The sequence below is a fragment of the Cricetulus griseus genome, chromosome X (genome assembly GCF_003668045.3).
Source record: "Cricetulus griseus strain 17A/GY chromosome X, alternate assembly CriGri-PICRH-1.0, whole genome shotgun sequence".
NCBI lineage: Eukaryota > Metazoa > Chordata > Mammalia > Rodentia > Cricetidae > Cricetulus > Cricetulus griseus.
The window spans coordinates 88047429-88068824 of record NC_048604.1 but is presented as its reverse complement, the minus strand read 5'-3'; the positions used below and the strand labels follow the sequence as shown (position 1 = coordinate 88068824).

General features: G+C 35.3%; 1 protein-coding gene across 1 annotated transcript in view; it reads right to left on the bottom strand.

The window, feature by feature from the left end:
• Positions 1–21396, bottom strand: part of Cfap47 (cilia and flagella associated protein 47) — a 261790-nt gene that overhangs the window by 24670 nt on the left and 215724 nt on the right. The window contains exons 56-60 of the mRNA XM_027432785.2: positions 19077–19181; positions 15607–15763; positions 11303–11401; positions 4150–4309; positions 2523–2617 (exon numbers count right to left, since the gene is read on the bottom strand). Coding sequence (XP_027288586.1) covers positions 2523–2617; positions 4150–4309; positions 11303–11401; positions 15607–15763; positions 19077–19181 — 616 coding nt within the window. The remainder of the gene's footprint in view (positions 1–2522; positions 2618–4149; positions 4310–11302; positions 11402–15606; positions 15764–19076; positions 19182–21396) is intronic.

The following is a 21396-nucleotide window of genomic DNA, read 5'->3' as shown; positions in this document are numbered from 1 at the left end:
AGGGACCTCAAAACCCATCCTCACAGCGACACACTTCCTCCAACAAGGTCACCCCTACTTCAACAAAGCCACAACTCCTATAGCAGTGCCAATCCCTATGAGCTTATTGGGGCCCATTACATTCAATCTACTACAGTATCCAAAAGTCAAATATATATATTTATGATTAGCGACTATATTAGGATGTAGAAATTTGTTTCTGGAATTCTGGAACCGATATGCTCATATCGTTAATTCAAACTGGCAACTCTCCACACATGAACTACTGTGTATTTTTTGGGGTACGCTAAGATCTACTTTTATGATAACATTAAAATATAAGTTCAATAGCCCTTGGTTTGTAATAAAATTTAAAGTACTTCTACTTGGCTTTTCACATATACTTTAAAATTCATATGAAAATTTTAAGATTTTAAATCTATAAAATCTATCATGTTAGTAGTTACACATAAAACTACAATGAGTCAACATTAATTTTAAATGTGATATATTAATGTTAATTCATAGCATTCATGATCTCTCTATATTATGTATTACATACTAACATTTATGCCTATCAAGTGTAGACATTGTCAATATTATTAGAATAAAATTTTTGTATATATAATTACTAATTATATAAGGAACAACTGATATATGATAGGAGCTCTATAATACTATGGAGCAATGTATATAGGAATTTACATATACACAAATATTTTCCCCCAAAAGTATTATTGTACTTCGACTATACACAAATCATATACTAAGTATAAGTAAAAAACTGAAACCTATATTTGAAAATGTTTGAAGAACATCATGCTATATTTTTTAGACTCAACAGTAATATGGTCTTATGACATAAAAATTAACTGATATTCTCTGAAATTCTTCACAATATTCATTATATTGTATTGGTATTACAAAATTAATTTTATCTTTTATAATTATATACTTATAAATAGTATTTAAATATTATAAATGGTATATAAATAAAAATGTACAAAATCAGAGCTACACTAAAGGAGTGACACAGTTTGGTAAAATGTACAAATTTTTCTGGTTATAATTAAGTTCAACCTTAAGGTATTAAGTTTGAAGATAATGGAATCAATTTATAATTGCTGTCATGCCACTGGTCTTCACTAGTAAGTCTTTAATAAATTAACGCTCCATCCATCACAATGGATTAATTTCTTACTGTATGATAGCATAACTTGTTTCTGAAATATTTTCTAATTATCTGCCCCAGTGGACAATAAGTAGATAAGTCAAAAAGTGAATTGGTAGCGTGGAATAACAAAATTCTCCTGCATTTGCAAATAATCTGAATGGTTCACAAAAAGTAGTAACAGGCTTGGACATTGGTGTAGGTTAATGGAAAACAGTGGCTTATCTCTGGTATGTTCTTATGAAAATCATGTAAAGCAGACTGTCTAAAACACGATAATATATGTGCATAACATTCTTCTTACTTGCTTCTCAGAAGTATTCCTACAAAATTTAAGTACCAGAGTTGTGCTACAACAACTTAATACCAAATAATTCATTTACTTTCAAGCATTTACATTATTACTATCTTGTCTTAATCTGACATATACTAGTTACAAAATTCATAAATAATTTTAAAACGCCAAGTAATTACCAAAAGATCCTCAGTAATAGGAAAACTCTTGGAGTATATTTGATTTTCTTTGAAGGAAATACATGAGAATGTACTCACAGGCTTTTAATTAAACAATACATCTGCAAATCATGTTTATTCATGGACAAACAAAACTGTCTATAGTAGATAGAACTATGCAGCAGCATTATCAGAGTGTCAACAGTTTAACATCTACTTTTTAATAGTGTATTATGCATTTTAAAAAGTATAACGCTATGGAAAAATATAATTAACATGACAGACATTTTATCATGTCTCTGAAGTATTTTGAAAATAATTTAATTTCAAATGACTTATGTAGGTATTGATAAACATAAGAACAAAACAACAAGTTATATTCAGCTGTAAATGCCAAAGGTACTTCTACATATGTGGATTTTTTAATCTAGTTGAAAGTGGGAAGGATTTAATCTTGGTCTTTTTTATAACCAGCATTAGCATATTTAGGAAAGTGTTCTGGTACAAGCAAAATTTACCACTTCTTCCTCTGTCAATGTGCGATGATATAATCTAAGTTCAGTATAGTCTAATCATTTGTAACTTCTCTATTATTTTATTTGTTTTGTTTTGTCACTGGAAATGGAAAACAGATCCTTTCACATGCTAAAGAAGCAAAGCACTCTAGCACTGAGCTATATTCTCAAATCAGAAGTCTAAATCTTTCATTTATAATAATTGGTATGGAGAATGAAAGAGTCGCATTTGAAGCCTTTGAAAAAGACACATAATTTACCAGACATACTGGTGAGAAAGAAAGTAATGCTGCAGCATTCTCACAATTAGGGCCTGTAGCTGCATAAAGAAGATATGGAATTACAGAATAAATAAGATCTCTTGGAATTCTGTGCTTTTTCTCTTCTGAGTAATATATACATACCTGGATTACTTTTAGGTGGTGGGGCCTGTGGAAGTCCAATGATAGGGTACATCCAGTGTATTGCTTGAATTTGCCCATGGTCTACTCCCATAAATCTGTTTAGAAATTAAAATATGGATAATTAACCCAAAATAGAAACACAGTCAATATAGACTTAGGAAGTAATAATTACATATATATATATGTACATATATATATTGTGCTATTATTGAAGTATGCTTTATATATGTATAATTACTCCATATATATATATATATATATATATATATATATATACATATGTATGTAACAGACATTAATGAAAAAAGAGGTCACAAATATATGAAGGAGAACAAGGTTGGATACACAAGAGGGTTTGGAGTGAGAAAAGGGAAATGATAAAAGTATATTATAATCTCAAAAAATAACTAATACAAAAGAAAACTCTGTATTCTTTATTAATCTGAAGTTATTTTAGTAAGCCTTTTGCAATTATATTTGGGAAGACATATTTGCAGAACAGAAAACATTTTCTTAAACTGTTGATGCTACAAACATGTGCAAAGAAGTCTTAGACAATTATTCCAAAGTAAATCATCATGAGATGTATGTTAAAATGCAGGAGCTTTGGTTATTTACCTTTCAAAAGTACATTTGTATTTATTGATGTCTCTAAATGTTGACTGAGGGTAAAACAGTTTATATGGGTAATATTCTAAATTATGTAGCAAAAAATCACAAAATCAAAAATCCTATTAATTCCTGGACTTCAGAAAGAGATGGAAACTTTTATTTTAAGCTCTCAATTAAAACGAGCATAATCACATCTACTACTGGGGAAAAATTTAGAAAAATTGGCTTACCATTCCTGAAGAAGGAATTTTCTTGCAAAATAAAATATTAAACACTGAACAGAAGACCAGTTGTGAATGTGACTTGTATAACTGCCTCCTAGGACACCACATTCAAAAAGGGCTCTGTGCTTTTAACCACAACTATCCTACAAGTCTAACTATCTTTTTAAACAAGATTCATTTCTCTGTAGTTTTCCACTGGGAGACTAAATATGTGTGTGTTTACAATAACTGTGACTCTAGGTATGGTGAAATGCCTGACAGAATGGATATAAGAGTCACAATAAAAACATGTGGAGGGGAAATACATGAATATATAATAAACTAAGATTTCTATTTTAATTAGGGTGTCTAGAGTATAAGAACAGAGGAAACATTTAAGTTTTGTACTATTATTGAAACATGATTAACTTTAAGCTAAAGAATCTAAGTTACCTTTAATTCTAGCAATGATACAGAAATGATACACCCTGGTTAGAGCAGTGTTTCATCACTTAGTTTGTGCTAGCCTTACAAGTTCTTCATTTTTCTTAAACAAAGTGCAGATGCAGGTTGTCCGCAAGTTACTATTTCTTGTTTCATCAGCCAGTAACTATTTTCCCTTTGCACAAATTTTGCCCACTACTGTCAACTTCAACAAACATATTTTATTTTTCTGGACATATGAGTTGCAGTAGCTCAGATCACATGAAATACTGAACTTTATGTTGAATATGTAGCACAAACTAAGGAAACCTATCATATCAAGTTCAGTCAAACCACAAAATATTTTCTTCCTGTATTATAATCGTTACCTCTTAGTTTCTGCATTTAGTTCATCAAAATTGTCAACAAGCCAATTTTCTTTGTTTGCTCTCTTCACCTTAACAATCACCATTGTTTTGTATAGCGTCATACTAGTAGGTATAAATAACACTGGGATATCTAAATTTCCTTTAGGAGGCACCACAATTCCTGTAAAACACACACACAAAAAAAACAATTTCAAAATGTTATAACATGCTTCCTCTACTCTCTTCATTATTGCTCTATTCACAATAGCCAGAAACGGAAACAACTGAAATGTCCTTCAACTGATGAATAGATAACAAAAATGTACATACACACGATGGAAAATCTATTTTCCTTAAAAAATAAATGAAATCAGGAAATTTGCAGTTAGGTTGATGGAACTGGACAATTTTATACTGTGCGAGGTAATCCAGGACCAGAAAGACAAATGCCACATATTCTTTCTTATTTTACACCATTAATTTTAATAGCAGGAAGTAATACCCTAATGTTTTTCCTGGCCATTAGTATTTCAAAATACCTTCTGAATAGAACCCCCATTCTGTTAAATTACAAATGCTTCACTACCATTCTCCTAAATTTCATGAACCTTATTCAAAGACATTTTATCCTGTGGTAAGAAGTTTCTCCTGAAGAAGCTATGAACTTGGAATTGTTAAAATTGATGGCTAAGGCTATCTATAGTGAAAAAAGAACCAGGAAACACATGGATTTTGCTAAATCTTATCACCTTTTATGGGCTAGGAAGTGTGGCAATTTATACTAGAAAGGGTATAGCACTGTTTGTTTGTTGTGTATTTCAAACCAAAATATGTCCAGATCTTTTCTTGGTGTCTTTATGTTGCCAACAGTAAAATCTTTTCATTCACAAGGAAATGTAAATGTTATTTAATAAAAATACCCAAGTTATGAGAGTCAGAAGCCAGAAAAACTTTTCATATATTTTATTTTCAAAATAACTAGAAAAGTTTGAGTTTACTAAGGACCACCAAAAATTATGCTACATATGGAGGTTGTTGAACCCCAACTCAGGGGAAATTGCCTGTTCAAGTAGAACTTATGGCAAAATAAACACAATATTATAAGACAGAACATTGAAGAAACTGGTGGAAGGTAACACAGCCTTCAAGCCACTTTTTAACAGTGCAGGTACTTTTATTTTTTACAACATCTATGGACTTATTTACTGTACACTAAAAATTTTTCTTGGTAGCAGAGACAGACATCCACAGAAATACACTGAGCTGAAATCTGGAACCTAGTTGAAGAGAGGGAGGAATGAAGAACGAAGGGGTCTGTACCAGGTTGGAGAAACCCACAGAAACAGTTGGCCTGAAAAAGGGAAAGCATATCGACCCCAGACGCTCTTTGGGAGGCCAGTACGGGACTGATCCAGCCCCCTGATTATGGATGCCAATGGGGAGGCCCCTGCACTCCTGGGAGCCTCTGGAGGTGGACTGCGTTTTGCCCTGGTGTGTGTGGGGGACTTTGAGAGCCCATCCCACTTGAAGGGATGCGCTCTGTCTCTGAACACATGGGGAGGGGCCTAGGCCCAGCACAGGAAGATTTGGTGGACTTGGTGGAGCCCTGGTTGGGGGCCCTACCCTGCCTGGGGAGTGGTGGGTGGATGGGGTGGGGGGTAGGTTGGAGGTGGGGGAGAAGGAATGGGGGTGAGGGGAGGGAGAGGGAGAGGGGAATTACATGTGAAACAAGCCTGTTCCCTAACTTGAATTAATAATAATAATAATAATAATAATAATAATAATAATAATAATAGAAAAAAATTTTCTTGGTATAAAACTTATAATAATCAAAACCCTTTTGATCCAGATAATTATACTAAAATTGTTAAAGCCATTAAGAATAAAAAGAGAAATTATTCCACTTACAATAGTCTAACTTAAAATTCTTAGATCATTTTAATTTTTAGTTCCATCCATAAAAGAAATTCTAAGGACAAATACTATGATTAATATTTAATATTTAATATTGGTTCTGTCTCTTATCTGAGGTAAGTATTAATTGTAAATCTTATATAAGTATTAATTGCACAGTTTCTTATTTCCTTGTAAGAAAACATCACAAATTAAGAGGTATTGTTGATCATGTTAGAAATGTGATAATTGAGACAATTTGGTTAAAAGTTTTTTATTCAAAATTCCTTTGAGAATTTGCACAGTTTACTAAGGAGTATCTTAACTAGAGCAGATTAGAGTGAATAGGTTCTTCAAAAATATCAAATTTGTACAATATGAATATCCTTAAATTTTGTATAACAAGTTCTTGGTGAGAACATGTAAGGTGTATGATCACTGTATTATTTTCTTTAAACATATTTTTTTGTTTGTGCTGTCAAACTTTCTTAGCATAGTAAGAACATATTTTTAAATTTAAATTAGAAACAAGATTGTTTTACATGTCAATCCCCATTCCTTCTCCCTCCCCTCCTCCCCTGCACCCCACTAACACCCTACCTATCCAATAACATTTCTGCTCCCCAGGGAGAGTGAGGCCTTCCGTGGGGGGTTCTACAGACTCTGTCGTATCCTTTGGGATAGGGCCTAGGCCCTCCCCAATGTGTCTAGACTGAGGGAGTATCGCTCTATGTGGAATGGGCTCCCAAAGTGCATTCCTATGCTAGGGATAGGTACTGATAGGTACCCCATAGATTTCTGAGGCCTTCTCACTGACACCCACAATCACTGGGTCTGGATCAGTTCCATGCTGGTTTCCCAGTGATCAGTCTCGGGGCCAAGAGTTCCCCCTTGTTCAGGTCAGCTGTTTCTGTGGGTTTCACCAGACTGGTCTGGACCACCTTGCTCATCACTCCTCTTTCTCTGCAACTAGATTCCAGTTCAGTTCAGTGTTTAGCTGTGGGTATCTGCTTCTACTTCCATCAGCTGCTGGATGAAGACTCTATGATGGCATATAAGTTAGTCATCAATCTTGTTATCAGGGGAGGCATTTAAGGTAGTCTCTCCACTGTTGCTTAGATGGTTAGGTGGTGTCATCCTTGTAGATCTCCAGACATTTCCCTAGTGCCTGGTTTCTCTTTAAACCTTTACTGGCTCTCTCTCTGATGGTATCTCTTATTTTGCTCTCCTCTATTCTTCCCATATACATCCTTTCTGTTCCCTTATGTCCTCCTCACCCCTCCTCTTCTGCCCTTCTCATTCTCCTAGCTCCCTCTCCCCTCCCCCACAATCCCAATTTTCTCAGGATATCTTGTTCCTTTCCCCTTCTCCGGGGACTATGTAAGTCTCTTTCAGAGTTCTCCTTGTTGACTAGCTTCACTGGTGGTGAAACAGAACCTCCTGAAACTGAGAAGCTTCTGTACAGCAAAGGACACAGTCAGCAAGACAAAATGGCAGCCTACAGAATGGAAAAAATTATTCACCAGATCTTATAGATGGTTGTGAGCCACCATATGGTTGATGGGATTTGAACTCAGAACCCTTGGAAGAACAATCAGTTCTCTTAACCTCTGAGCCATCTCTCCAGAACAGCAAGAACTTTTTAAATTATCATTTTATGTCTAGAAAGCCCTTTCTAATGTGGCAAAGGAGTAATCTAAATGAGTATATACCCAGGTCACAAGTGCAAATTCCATGAAGTGTTTATGCTTTTATAGCAATATTAGTCTTCTTTTTAATTAGTTTTTTATAGTTGAATATTTTATCTACTTATAATTTATTTTAGTAAAAACAATGAAGAACATATGCAAAGATACTGATATTTATATAGAGATAGTTATCTAAAAACTACGTATTTCAAAGATAACTCAGTGAGTAAAGGTACTTCCCTGTTAAGACTGAATAGTCTTCTTCTGTGGTGCCATTTATAGAACTTTTTGGCACTATGAAGATTAACCAGTAGGAATGAAGTTTCCAGGTTTATACCAGCTGATTTTTCCATGTCTGTCTTGTGACTTAATTATATGATGTCTCTAGCAATAGGGCCTAACTATCAAGTTCTGAAGAGTAACAAGGATCAATGGAAATAGCCTGTAATGCTTTGGGCAATGCTTTATGGGACTCTATTGGCTAACAAATCAAAAAGATGGATTCCTTACTGGCACTGGGCTTTTTATTTAATAACCTATGCTGTTTGGGACAGGGATTGTACCCTGCTCTCCAATAGTAGTAACTTTATGTAAACTGTGTGTGTGTGTGTGTGTGTGTGTGTGTGTGTGTGTGTGTGTGTGTGTGTGTGTGTGTAAATATTTTAAGAAGCTTTTACAGTATAGGCATTCCATATGGCAGTTTAAATATACTGTCTCCTCTATACCATCTTCCCATCACCTATCCCATTTAACTATCCTGTTCCATTATCCCTGTTTCGCCTCATCATCACCTAAGTTCTAGTCACATTCCCTTGAAATCTATTCCTTATAGCCAGACCTTTCTAGTTTCTCAATTTCTATGAGTACTCTGATTTAAACACAGAAATCCAAACTTTCAAATTTACTATTCACATATAAAAAAAAAACATGCAATAGCTGTCTTTCCTTATCCTATCCAGCTATGGACCTTGTGAATAGCTGTGCCTGGCAAAAGAAAAGAAGTTCTAGGAAACAGGCTTTGTGAAATGTATTTATCATTTTCCTTCTGAGAGTTAAGAAAAAAGACCCAAACATAAATATAGCCCTTTTGTAACATTGCATTTTGATTATTCACAGAATTGATAGAACTTCTTTTGTGTCCTTTTTTCCTTAGATCGCTCGGCCACACTACCAAGCCAGTGTCCTTATTTCCTACATATTCATGGAAACATGAAAACTTCCATTTGATCTTACTTTTAGATCTAAAAATACATAGGCCACCAGCTAAAAACAAAAAACAAAAAATCAAAAGAAGTCAGTTAATATGTAGTTGAAATTTTGATATACCAGATAGATCTAAAATTACATCTGACAGATTTATGTTGATTTTTGCTTTAAACTCTTCTTATAAACAGTATTATGTATCTCCTACAATTTTTACTTTAAATGTGTCAAATGACAGAATATTCTAATTTTCTTCTCAGACTGAATATAATTTCTTCCATGCAACAGAAGCCTAAAGTCACTTTTTTTTTTAATCAAAAGCAAGCATTGTAAGAAACCCAATATTTACACAGCATAACAGGAATTTTTCTGTCAAGAAGGAACCAGATTATAACACATAACTTAAAACAGAAGTTCTCAAGCTATGGGTTGTGACCCCTTGGGGGGATCACATACCAGATATCCTGCATATCAGACGTTTACATTATGATTCATAACAATAGAAAAATTAAAGTTATGAAGTAACAAGGGAAATAATTTTATGGTTGGGGGTCACCACTGCATGATTAAGTGTATTAAAGCATCACAGCATTAGGAAGGTTGAGAACCACTGGACTAGAAAATATTTTAACTTGTAAGACTCTTAAAAAATAAATAGAAAATGATGCTACAGATTACATTAAATTTCCTATCAAATAATTGAACTCTCACTGTTGCTATCTGTCTAAATGTCCTTTATTGATTTTTATCTCATGAAACCCTCAACCAAATACCAATTCTATAAATGCCAAATACTGCAGTATTATACTGATCTTCAATATATTTGTCCTGATTTCTTTCAGATCATATTAATGTAGGTAAGCATTCAATTTTAAGCATTTTATAACTTAATGTGTGCATGCATGTATATATGTATAAATGTTATATATGCATGTATCTGTGTATATACACGTTGTAGAGTTGAGGATGAAATGTAGGGCATGCTAAGCCCTAACATTGAACTGTACCTGCATGTTTTTGAATTTTGACTTTTCCTACATTTCAATGTTGCTAGCAGAGGCCAGAAGTGCCAAATGGCATATTGTGAAAATTAGAAAAATTAAGAGGTCTAGAACGTAAAACACTCTTTTGCAGTTATAATTGATGACAGAGCTAAGCACTCAGATGAACTTCTGCAGTCCAATTGTAGAGAGGGAGGAGTGATGAGCGAAGGGGTCAAGACTATCTAGGAGAAATCCATAGAAACAGCTGACCTGAGCAAATGGGAGCTCACTGTCTCCAGACTGACAGCTGGGGAACCTGCATAGGCCCCCTGAATGTGGGTGTCAATTTGGAGGGCCTCTGGTAGTAGAACCGGTATTTATTCCTAGTGCTAGAACTGGCTTTTTAACGGTCATTTCTTATGAGGGGTTACCTTGCTCAGCCAAGATACAGAGGGAAGGGCCTCGGTCTTGCCCCAAATGCTGTGACAGACTTTGATGATTCCCATGGGATGGATGGGGAACTTGTAGGGAGAGTGGGAGGGTGAGGGAACTGGGATTGTGTAAAATAAGATTGTTTTTAATTTAAAATTTTAAATAATAAAAAAGAATTTAAAACAGTTGCTGATGTAGATGATTAAAATAAATACAGAGAGACAATTAGTGCGTTGTAGGGAGATATTAGTAGTCATTATTGAATTCAACTAATTTTTGATAAGATAATATTTACTATCATAACCTTGATTATTATTGTTATTTGAAAACTTTATTATTTTAGGCAAATTCATAATTCTTGAGATATAGTGGTTTTTATTTGTTTATTGCACAGGGGAGGTTTTTTTTTTTTTTTTTTTTTGGTTTTTCGATACAGGGTTTCTCTGTGTAGCTTTGGAGCCTATCCTGGCACTCGCTCTGGAGACCAGGCTGGTCTCAAACTCACAGAGATCCACCTGCCTCTGCCTCCCAAGTGCTGGGATAAAAGGCATGCGCCACCAACGCCTGGCTTGCACAGGTGATTTAACCTCAGACCTCACACAGGATAGGCATGTACATACTATTGAGCGACATTACCAGACCAAACTTTAGCTTTTTAAGATTTATTACTTTTAATTTTTTAAAAATTTATTCATATTAGATAGTATATTGGTGGGATTAATATATGAAAAAACTGTATTTATACCTTGAAATAAATTTGTAGGTAAACATGAAAAGTTGTAATCATTTTTCTAAGTATGAGCACTTACAAACTTTTCAATCTTCTAAAAATCTCCTTACCAATACACCCCTATTTTAATTGGTATAATATCAGAACACTACAAATCTTTCAAAAACAAGAGAACTCTATATACAGAACATCTTTTAAATGCAGCAGTGTATAGAATGTCAGAATGTAAGAAAGATATCCTGTACCGTGTGTACGCCTCAGAGAGCTAAACCGGAATGCAGAATTCTCACGAAGGAAGCTATCCCAGCAATGGTCAATTGCAAGATTCTTGGGTTCTTCTTTATCTAATTAAGAAACAAAGAGATATTAACCTTCAGTGTCATACTCAAGAAGTAATATGGAAATGTAAATTAAGTCCTCTTAGATGAGTATGTTTTGACATGAAATTTAAGTGACATATTTGAAAAACATATTCAATATTAGAATTGGTTTTCTATATAACACTAAAATATTTAAGAATCCATCCACTCAGTATTTATCCCTAGTACACGTATGGACTTTGGGAGCCCACTCCACATAGAGGAATATTCTCTCATCCTAGACACACGGGGGAGGGTCTGGGCCCTGCTCCAAATGATATGACAGACTTTGAAGATCCCCCATGGAAGGTTTCACTCTCCCTGGGGAGCAGAAAGGAGATGGGATAGGGGGTTGGAGGGGGTCAGGGGAGGAGGGGAGGGAGAGGGAACTCAGATTGACATATAAAAGAAACTTGTTTCTAATTTAAATAAAAAATAGGAAAAAAATCCATCCACAACTGGATTCCAGGAGTTCTGCTCAGTGTTTAGCTGTGGATCTCTGCTTCTGCTTCCATCAGCTACTGGGTGAAGGCTCTAGGATGGCATATAAGTTAGTTGTCAATCTTATTATAGGGGAAGAGCATTTAAGGTAGCTTCTCCACTATTGCTTAGATAGTTAGTTGGGGGTCATCCTTGAGGATCCCTGGACATTTCCCTAGTGCCAGATTTCTCCTTAAACCTATAATGGCTCCCTCTATTAAGGTATCTCTTTTCTTGCTCTACTTCTCTATTCTTTCCTCAATCTTTAAGACCATGCTGGGGAAACCCACAGAAACAGCTGACCTGAGTAAGTGGGAGTGCACTGAACCCAGTCTGACGGCTTTGGAACCAGCATAAGACAGAACCAGGTCCCCTGAACATGGGTGTCAGTTGGGAGGCCAGGGTAGTCTATGGGTCCTCTGTCAGTGGAGCCAGTATTTATCCCAAGAGCACAGACTTTGGGAGCCCATTTCCTATGGAGGGATACTCTCTGAGTCTAGATACGTGGGGGAGGGCCTAGGCTTTGCCCCAAATGATGTGACAGATTTTTGTGATCCCCCATGGAAGGCCTCACCCACCCTGGGGAGTGGTTGGGGCATGGGATGGGGGTTTGGTGGGTGGCATAGGAGGACAGGAGGCAGAGGGAACTGAGATTGGTATGTAAAATAACATTGTCTTTACTTTAAATAAAAAAAGAAAAAAAAAGAACCCATCCACAAGTATTGGAGATTTAAGTACTCAACAGATATGGATAGTCTATTCATCCAAAAAATGGATTACAGCTTCAATGTATACTAGATATGTATGTATGCTTGCATGTATGCATGCATGTATGTATGTATGCACTTATGTATGCATTTATGTATGTATGTATGTATGTATGCAAACACAAATACAAACATAAAGCATTTATGCAACACTAGTAATAAGACTAAGCCCAGGACAAACTGGAGTAACTACAGAAACCAAGAAACTATAAAGAGGCCCTTGGTGGTGGTGTTAGGTAGGGAAGAAAAGCCCTTAAGGGAGCAGGTATAATGGAAAATAGGTTAATATGAAAATGGAGAGGGTAAATAATTGGGGTTGAAAAATTTAAGGAGGGAAATGGGTGGAGGGGGGATGGGAGACAAGAGAAGAACATGTTAGAAGAATACCTACTATCTTATAAATGTGTATCTATGCCTGCTCCTACATGTAGTGGGTTATTAAACAAACTCCTAGTTCCAAGTGTAGGATATTTCTTTTTGAGTTATTGGTCAGGGAGATACCAGAAGCCCTAAACAGGTCATTGGAATTGTTATGAACTTTTGCATAATAACAAACTGAAATGAAAGGAGGGACATAACAATAGACACTGAGGAAATCCAGAGAATCATCAGCTCATGCTTTAAAAACCTGTACTCCACAAAACTGGAAAACCTAAAAAAATGAACAATTTTCTAAATAGGTATGACTTACCTATTAAATTAAATCAAGACAAGATAAACAACTTAAATAGACCTTTAGCCCCTAACGAAATAGAAGCAGTCATTAAAAGACTCCCAACACCCCCTGCACCCCCATCTCCACAAAAAAAGGAAGAAAAAAAGTACAGGGCCAGATGATTTCAGCACAGAATTTAGTAGTATCAATCTTCAATTGTCCCACACAATAGAAATAGAAGGAATGTTGCCAAACTCTTTTTATGAGGCTACAGTCACAATGATACCCAAACCACACAAAGATGCAGCAAAGAACAAAATTACTCAATATAAACCTGGCAAACCAAATCCAAGAACACATCAAAACCATTATCTACCATGATCAAGCAGGCTTCATCTGCTCTTTGCAGATGATGATAGTATACATAAGTGACTCTACAAATTCTACCAGAGAACTGCTATAACTGATAAACACTTTCAGCAATGTGGCACGATACAAGATTAACTTGAGAAATCAGTAGCCCTAGTATACACATGATAAAGGGCTGAGTAAGAAATCAGAGAAGCATCACCCTTTACAATAGCCACAAACAACATAAAATATCTTGGGTTAACTATAACAAAATAAGTGAAAGACCTGCATCACAAGAACCTTAAGTCTCTGAAGAAAGAAACTGAAGAAGATACCAGAAAATGGAAAGATCTCCCATGCTCTTGGAAAGGTAGGACCAATATAGTAAAAATGGCAGTCTTACCAAAAGCAATCTACAGATTCATTGTAATCCATTCAAAATCCCAGACCTTGAAATAATAACACCCAACTAAATATGCAAAAACAAAAAACCCAGAATAGCCAAAACAATCCTGTACAATAAAAGAACATCTGGAGGCATCACCATCCCTGACTTCAGGCTATATTATAGAGTACTAGTAAGAAAAAACAGCTTGGCATTGACTTAAAAACAGACAAATGGAATAATGGAATGGAATAAAACATCCTGACATTAATCCATATATATATATATATATATATATATATATATATATATATATATATATATGCGCTTGACTTTTGACAAAGAAGCCAAAATTGACAGTGTAAAAAAGAAAGAATCCTCAACAAATGGTGCTGGCATAACTGGACGCTGACAGGTAGAAGAATGCAAATAGACCTATATCTATCCTCATGCAAAAAACTCAAGTCCAAGTAGATCAAAGACCTCAACATAAATCCTGTTAGAATGAACCTCATAGAATAAAAATGTGAAGTACCCTTGAACTAACTGGCACAGCAGAACACTTCCTAAATTTAACACCAACAGCACAGACACTGAGAGCAACAATCAATAAATAGAACCTCCTGAAACTGAGAAGATTCTGTGAGGCAAAGGACATGATAAATAAGAAAAAAACAGCAGCCTACAGAATGGGAAAAAATCTTCACCAACCCCACAGCTGACAGACTGTTCTCCAAAACATATGAAGAACTCAAAACATAGGCATCAAAATACTAAATAATCCAATTAAAAATTCCATACAGATCTAAACAGAGAATTCTCAACAGAAGAAACTGAAATGGCCAAAAGATATTTAAGGAATTGCTCAACATCCGTAGCCATTGGGGAAATGAAAATCAAAATGACTCTTAGATACCATTGTACACCTGTCAGAATACAGAGACAGCTGACCTGAGCTAGTGGGAGCTCACTAACTCTGGATTGATAGCTGGGGGACCTGCATAGGACCAACCTATGCCCTCTGAATGTGGGTGACAGCTCCCTGGCTTACACAGACTGCGGGGTCACTGGTAGTGGGACCAGCATTTATCCCTAGTGTATAAACTGGCTTTTTGGAGTCTATTCCCTGTGGAGGGATACCTTGCTCAACCTTGATACAGGGGGGAGGGGCTTGGTCCTGCCTCAACTTAGCATGGAGGCCTTAGGAAGGCCTTACTCCCTCTGAGAGGTGGATGGAGGGGTGGGAAGGGGGGTCACAAGAAGGGAGTGGAGGAGGAACTATAGCTGGTATGCAAAATGAAAAAATCTTGTAAATAATAAAAAACATTAAAAATAAAATAGGAGTTCAAAAAAGAATATTCTAAGAATCTTACATATCAACTAACTCATATGTAGATTTAAAAAAGTAAGATCAGAAGACTACTTGTTACATAGACTAAGAATCGACAATTTAAGAGGTGTTTTTCAGCATATTTTACCTCATTTTTTTAATAAAATTTTGTACTCTAATGAAATAGACAGATATCTATAAAATGTAAGGAAAACAACCTACTTGTTAATATGAGATCAATGGAAACATCTTCAGTGGTAGGATTTCTGAAATGTATCATGACAGAGGCCTGAAGACCAAGGATTGTGGTTATTCTTTGAGTTTCTATAGGCATGGGGAATAGTCCTACTCCAAAGAGGTGGAATTTCCATTCTTTAAACTGTTTTCAAAAAGAAACAATCATAACATAACTGAACATATATTTGATTTTCAAGATTTAAATTTGTGTTTGTTTTTATTTTTTTGAGACAGGGTTTCTCTGTCGCTTTGGAGACTATTCTGGAACTAGCTCTTATAGATCAGGCTGGTTTCAAACTCACAGAGATCTATCTGCCTGCCTCTGCCTCCCAAGTGCTGGGATTAAAGGCGTATGCCACCACCACCTGGCAAGTTTAAAATGTTTTAAAGGATCTGTCCAATGTATTTTATTGTATATGGTATAGAGTCACTTGTAAAGACATTGTCTTGCAAGTATATAATGCACTTTGAGCATATTCCCCGGCACACTCAGCTATTACAACCTTTCATACTCCCCTTCCCTATCATTGTTCCTCTTTATTTCTCTAGATAGGTTTTCTATTTTCTATTTTCCTGTCATATATAGATATTTGATTTTATTTATATAAAATCTAGGAACCACAAGTAATTGAAAACATGCAACATTTCCACTCTGAGACAAACCAAGTTCACTTAATAGTATATCTAGATGTGTATTGAAAATAATGTGACTTCACTTTTAGTGGCTGAAACTGTATCCATTCTTGTGGTGGGTAGTTTTTTGTCAACCTGATACAAACTGGATTCTTTGGAGAGGAAGGAGCCTCAAATGGGAAAAACCTCTATAAGATAAGGCTGTAGGCAAGCCGGTAGGGCATTTTCTTAACTAATCATTGATGTGGGAGGGTCCATTCCATTGTGAGTGGTGGCATTCCTGGGCAGGTGATGGTCCTGGATTCTATAAGGAAACAAGGTGAGGCAAGCCATGACATGCAAGCCAGCACTCCTCCACGGCCCATAATATTCTCATTAGTAGCAAGTTCCTGTGGTGATTTCAAGTTAGAAAGGAGACATGCATTCTTCAAAAGGTGGTAAAAGCAGTATTAGAAAGTCAAAGTGGTGGAGGTCAAGGAAAACAGGAGCTACCCCCTTTTTGTGAAGTGTCAGTCAGGATTATGTTTCTAAGAGTACCTGAAACATAATTTTGCTTACAGTGCTCCTCTAGCTATTAAGGATCTTGAGATTTTACTGTTGGCAAGAGCTGCTGTGTGGGTAAGAGTAGCAAGATGCTACAGCACATTGACTATAGAATGAGATGTATCCTGAAAGATGGAAGAAACTTCACTGGTACCTTTAAGGTTTTTGACAAGCATATGAATTTGATCCTCTGTGACTGTGGCATTCAGGAAGATCAAGCTAAAGAATGTAAAACAGCCAGAAAGTGAATAAAAAAGATGAGTTTTTGGGTCTGGTCTTGTAATATGGGGACAACTTGGTGTCCATGACTGTAGAGAGTCATCTTTAAAGATACTGGCAGTCTCATGTGCTACTAGCAGGTGTGGTGCTGTAGGCAGTCCTGGTGTTGGGAGGGCAGATGGCAGGAGTACCAGCTGTTAAATCTATTTCCCAAGCTCCTGATGGATTAGCAGGCCCTGTCAAATGAGACTGAGGTACATTCCAGCAGGTCATGACTCCAAATGGAAGAAGGGGCTGAGTTTCCTGCCACTGCCAGCATTGCTGGAGCCCAATAAGTACCCACCAGATGGGGAACTCCACCTCAGCGTGTAGGCACAACAACCCTACATCCAGGAATTACATCTTTCTTACATGTATCAGAGCACCCATAGGTCACCAACTGACTGCCTCCTGCTTGCGGAACTCCTATAGGCATCCTCCCTCGAGGAAGGAGAATCTCTCCACCAGGAAATAGAGTCCCACCATACCCAGAAATGCATCCACCAATCTTTAGGACTTGCAGCCTTTCTTTTTCTCTGTGGTGCATTTTGTGAAACTGTATAGCCCTAGCGTTTTTATAACTCTCTTACTATGTTAATTATAGCCAATGAATACATAGAGCAATTGAATTGAGTTTAAATAAATCACTTTATCCTACCCTCCAACTCCAGCAAGCATTCTTTGGGAACCCACAGGCCACTAAGGTCAGGGAAGCAGGTAGCCTAACTGCAGGTCTTCACCTCCCCTCCCTCTTCTGTATCTATTCCTCCAGTTCCACCCTAAGCTCTGCAGAGGAATAGTTGCAGTGGCCGCTTCTCAGTTTCTACCCCAATTCCCAGGGGACTATGGTGATATCTTGCTTGTATAAATAAAGCCTGTCTGAAGGTCAGAGAATGGAGCATGCCACTAGTTAACCACAGATGTCTGGAGGTCTGTATAAACAGGAAGTGAGATAGCTGGAGGGAAACAGGATATAAGCAGGGAGAAACAGGATCTTGCTTCCTTGTGTGTTGAGACTCTAAGGAGGTAAGGTGAGGCCATGGCTTGCTTCTTCTCTCTGATCTCTCAGTATTTTCCTCTATGACTGGCTTTGGGTTTTAATTACTTAGACCAATTAAGAACTCCATTTACAGAGGATTAAGCAGATCATAGTGGATCATCCTACTTACATCTCTCCTATGGATACCCTCAGTCACCCTCAAGTCCATCCCCATTCCTAAGTATCAGCCATTTCTCTCAGTTCAAGCTACATTTAGGAAATGGTTAAAAATGTGTCTGACTAGCACTGTCATTAGCTCATTTTCCAATTTGTAGGTACTCAGTTGTGCATGTCAGTTCAGGTAGATACAATCAATCAAAAATCTGGAAATGAATATAAATCCATGTATATATATTTTGATAAAGGTAAAAGGTTATTTCAAATATTTAGGCTTCTAAATTCTAAAGCTTATTTCAAAGTGTGTTCTTTATATCCTTGGGCACATATAATATGTACTATTCATACAAAAGTTCATTCAATTAAAATTTTATGACCTGGTTTTACTTGCAAGTGACTTCAACTTGATGAATTCAAAATTAATATGTGAATCATTTGGGGACTAAAAAAGAAAGCACAAAGGCTAAAGAGGAACACTGGAAAGGGTAGAAGGTCTGGACTTAGTAGCTGAAGAGATGAATTATTGGTTCAGATGTAACCATTTAGGAAGGGAGATTTTCAGCAGATAGAGAATAGATACTCAGAGGAATTGAAATAAAGACCAGTGCTCAGCAAAATGCTTAAGATGAGTATTTTCCTGTTTTACTTTATTTTATACTTGAGAAAGACCTTATTGCTTAATTTCTAGGCTTAAGGACTACAAATACATCTAATTAAGTTGTTTTCAGACCAGTAGTGTATACTATTGTATATTGAAACATTTAAAAATTTGCAATGACAATGTTTTACTTGCAAAAGTTGTTAATTACGTGGACTGAACTTGTGTATATAGGCTCCACTTCATCTGAGAACATACTGATCATACCTGAGTACAATAGAAGTTAATACAAGTTTCATGACCAGCTCTCCCAAGTCCTGATGGATGAAAGTAAACAGATAGCTCTGTGGTAGAGTGAGGTAGGAGGACCAACTATGAGAATTCAGAAAGAAACACAAGATAAACATGAATCAATATTTTGTTGAGGTGAAATTTTTGTATGCAAGATCTATGAAAAGTTGATATTTGTCTGATAAATCTGAGGAGCTGCACATATTACCTGCTTTTGTATACCCACTAAACAAATATTGATTATAGGGTATGTGAGGAACACAATTTGGTATGTTAGTTCTCAGGCCATATTCTTTCTCAGACAATGACCATGCAAGATTTACTCACTGTGTAGTAAGATTTCAGGATTAATTTTAAGAGCTTATTTAAACTTCCTAATTATATAAATATGTACTTTACTTAGGAACCTGTAGCTTTTGAACATCCTATGGTACAAGCCAAGTGACTACAGGAACCTAACTTGTAACTCTGCCAATGGCAAAATAAATAATATTTCTTTTAAACATCATTGTAAGTCTAGTTATTTTCATAATAATTTTTTTCAATTCATCTTGTAATATACATATTCATGGTACTAGTTGGTGGTTTGTAGTATGTGTTTTAAATTTCTCTTTAGAAACAGTAAAAGGAGACAATGATTACATTAAAATATACGGAAAACTTGAGTGTCATATATAATCAAAATACTACACAAAATATTATAATATTTAATACCAACAGGAGCAGAATAACAGAGTCACAATACCTGACAAAGATCATTATACACTAAAGTAGTTTTTTAAAAATTAACTTCAAACACAACAAAGCAAAATTACAACACAACAGCGACAGCCAATCCTTGTAAAATACAGCATTTGGAGTTCAATAACCTCTGATAGATGTTGTGAAACACAAAACAAATTTAATATATATTATTATTAAATAAAAGATGCAAATGGCATGGTAAAAGAGTAACAAAGGTTAGAGAGAAACCCAGGTTCACTCTTCCAGATGGTGGTAGCTTTTGTCATGGCAAAATAGAATCAGCACAAATGAGTAAACTTTTGCGTTGACCTGGATTCAAGATCATGGTGGAAGATTATAGTCTATTAAGATAGAATTTTAACAAGTATTTAGGTTGGAATAATATGAAGAATAAGATGGAGAGACAAGAAAGAGACAGATTACATGGTATATCATTAATAATTTGTGAAGCAAAGGTTAAAATGAAAGGTACAGGGGAATTATTTCAATTTCTTTTATATCTGAAAAACATAATAAATAGTTGGAAAAAAGATTTTTCGTTATTTACCTTTAAAGTAGATTTATGTGTATTTATGAAAATATTAATGGATAGTAATCACTATTTATAAAGACTTATCTGTATACTATGCAATTAAAGCCAAGAATAAAGATATATATATATATATATACATACATATATATACAGATTTATGAATATAACTATACACATGTTCATTGGTGAAAAATAATTTTATGATTTTCAATGTGTTATTGGATCTATTTGCTGTCAAGAGGTTAACTGTTTTCATATATTTTATAACACCATTGCCTTATATATAACTTTTGGATTATTTCTAATATTAGCCTTAATTGCATATTTATGCCCAATAACACTTGACAAATCAGTAAAAATATGAAATCTAAAGCCATAGATGAAGGAATAAAGTAGTTTACATTTTTCATGACACAAGATGCCATGTAGTATATTGTCTTTGCTTTTCTGTGGGCCAAAGATGCGCATTTTCTATAAAAATGAAGATATATGCGTTGTGAAATCTCAATTTTTAATGAAGAATTAAAGTACAGGCAAATTACATAATCAAGTCTATATGCTTTAAAATTATATGTTGTTAAGTGATATATTCAAGAATATACATTTTAATATGTTTTGTATTAGTAATTTAAATTTTCAGTAGAGTAAGCAGTAAATTTAAATTTGATCTATTGTTTGATTAAGAACTAATTATGTCTATTTATATATGATTATAATTATATCTATATATTCTAACTTCTCATAAATAATTTTTAATTCATTCATAATTCCATAATACATAACAAATATTTTGAATATATTCATCCTCCATTAGTTTCTGTTAAGAAAATTTTCAGTAATTCATTGACAATTTCATGTAATGCATTTTGATATATTCACCACTCCTTTCTCCTGATTCAACTTCACTTCCCTACCCAAGCATTCTGACTTCTCTTCTTTTCAAAGGCTCATGAAGTCCAGCTTTTGTTATGTTCTCTTAGTGCGCTTCCAAGACTGTTGAACCACTTCTTAGTTGGCAAC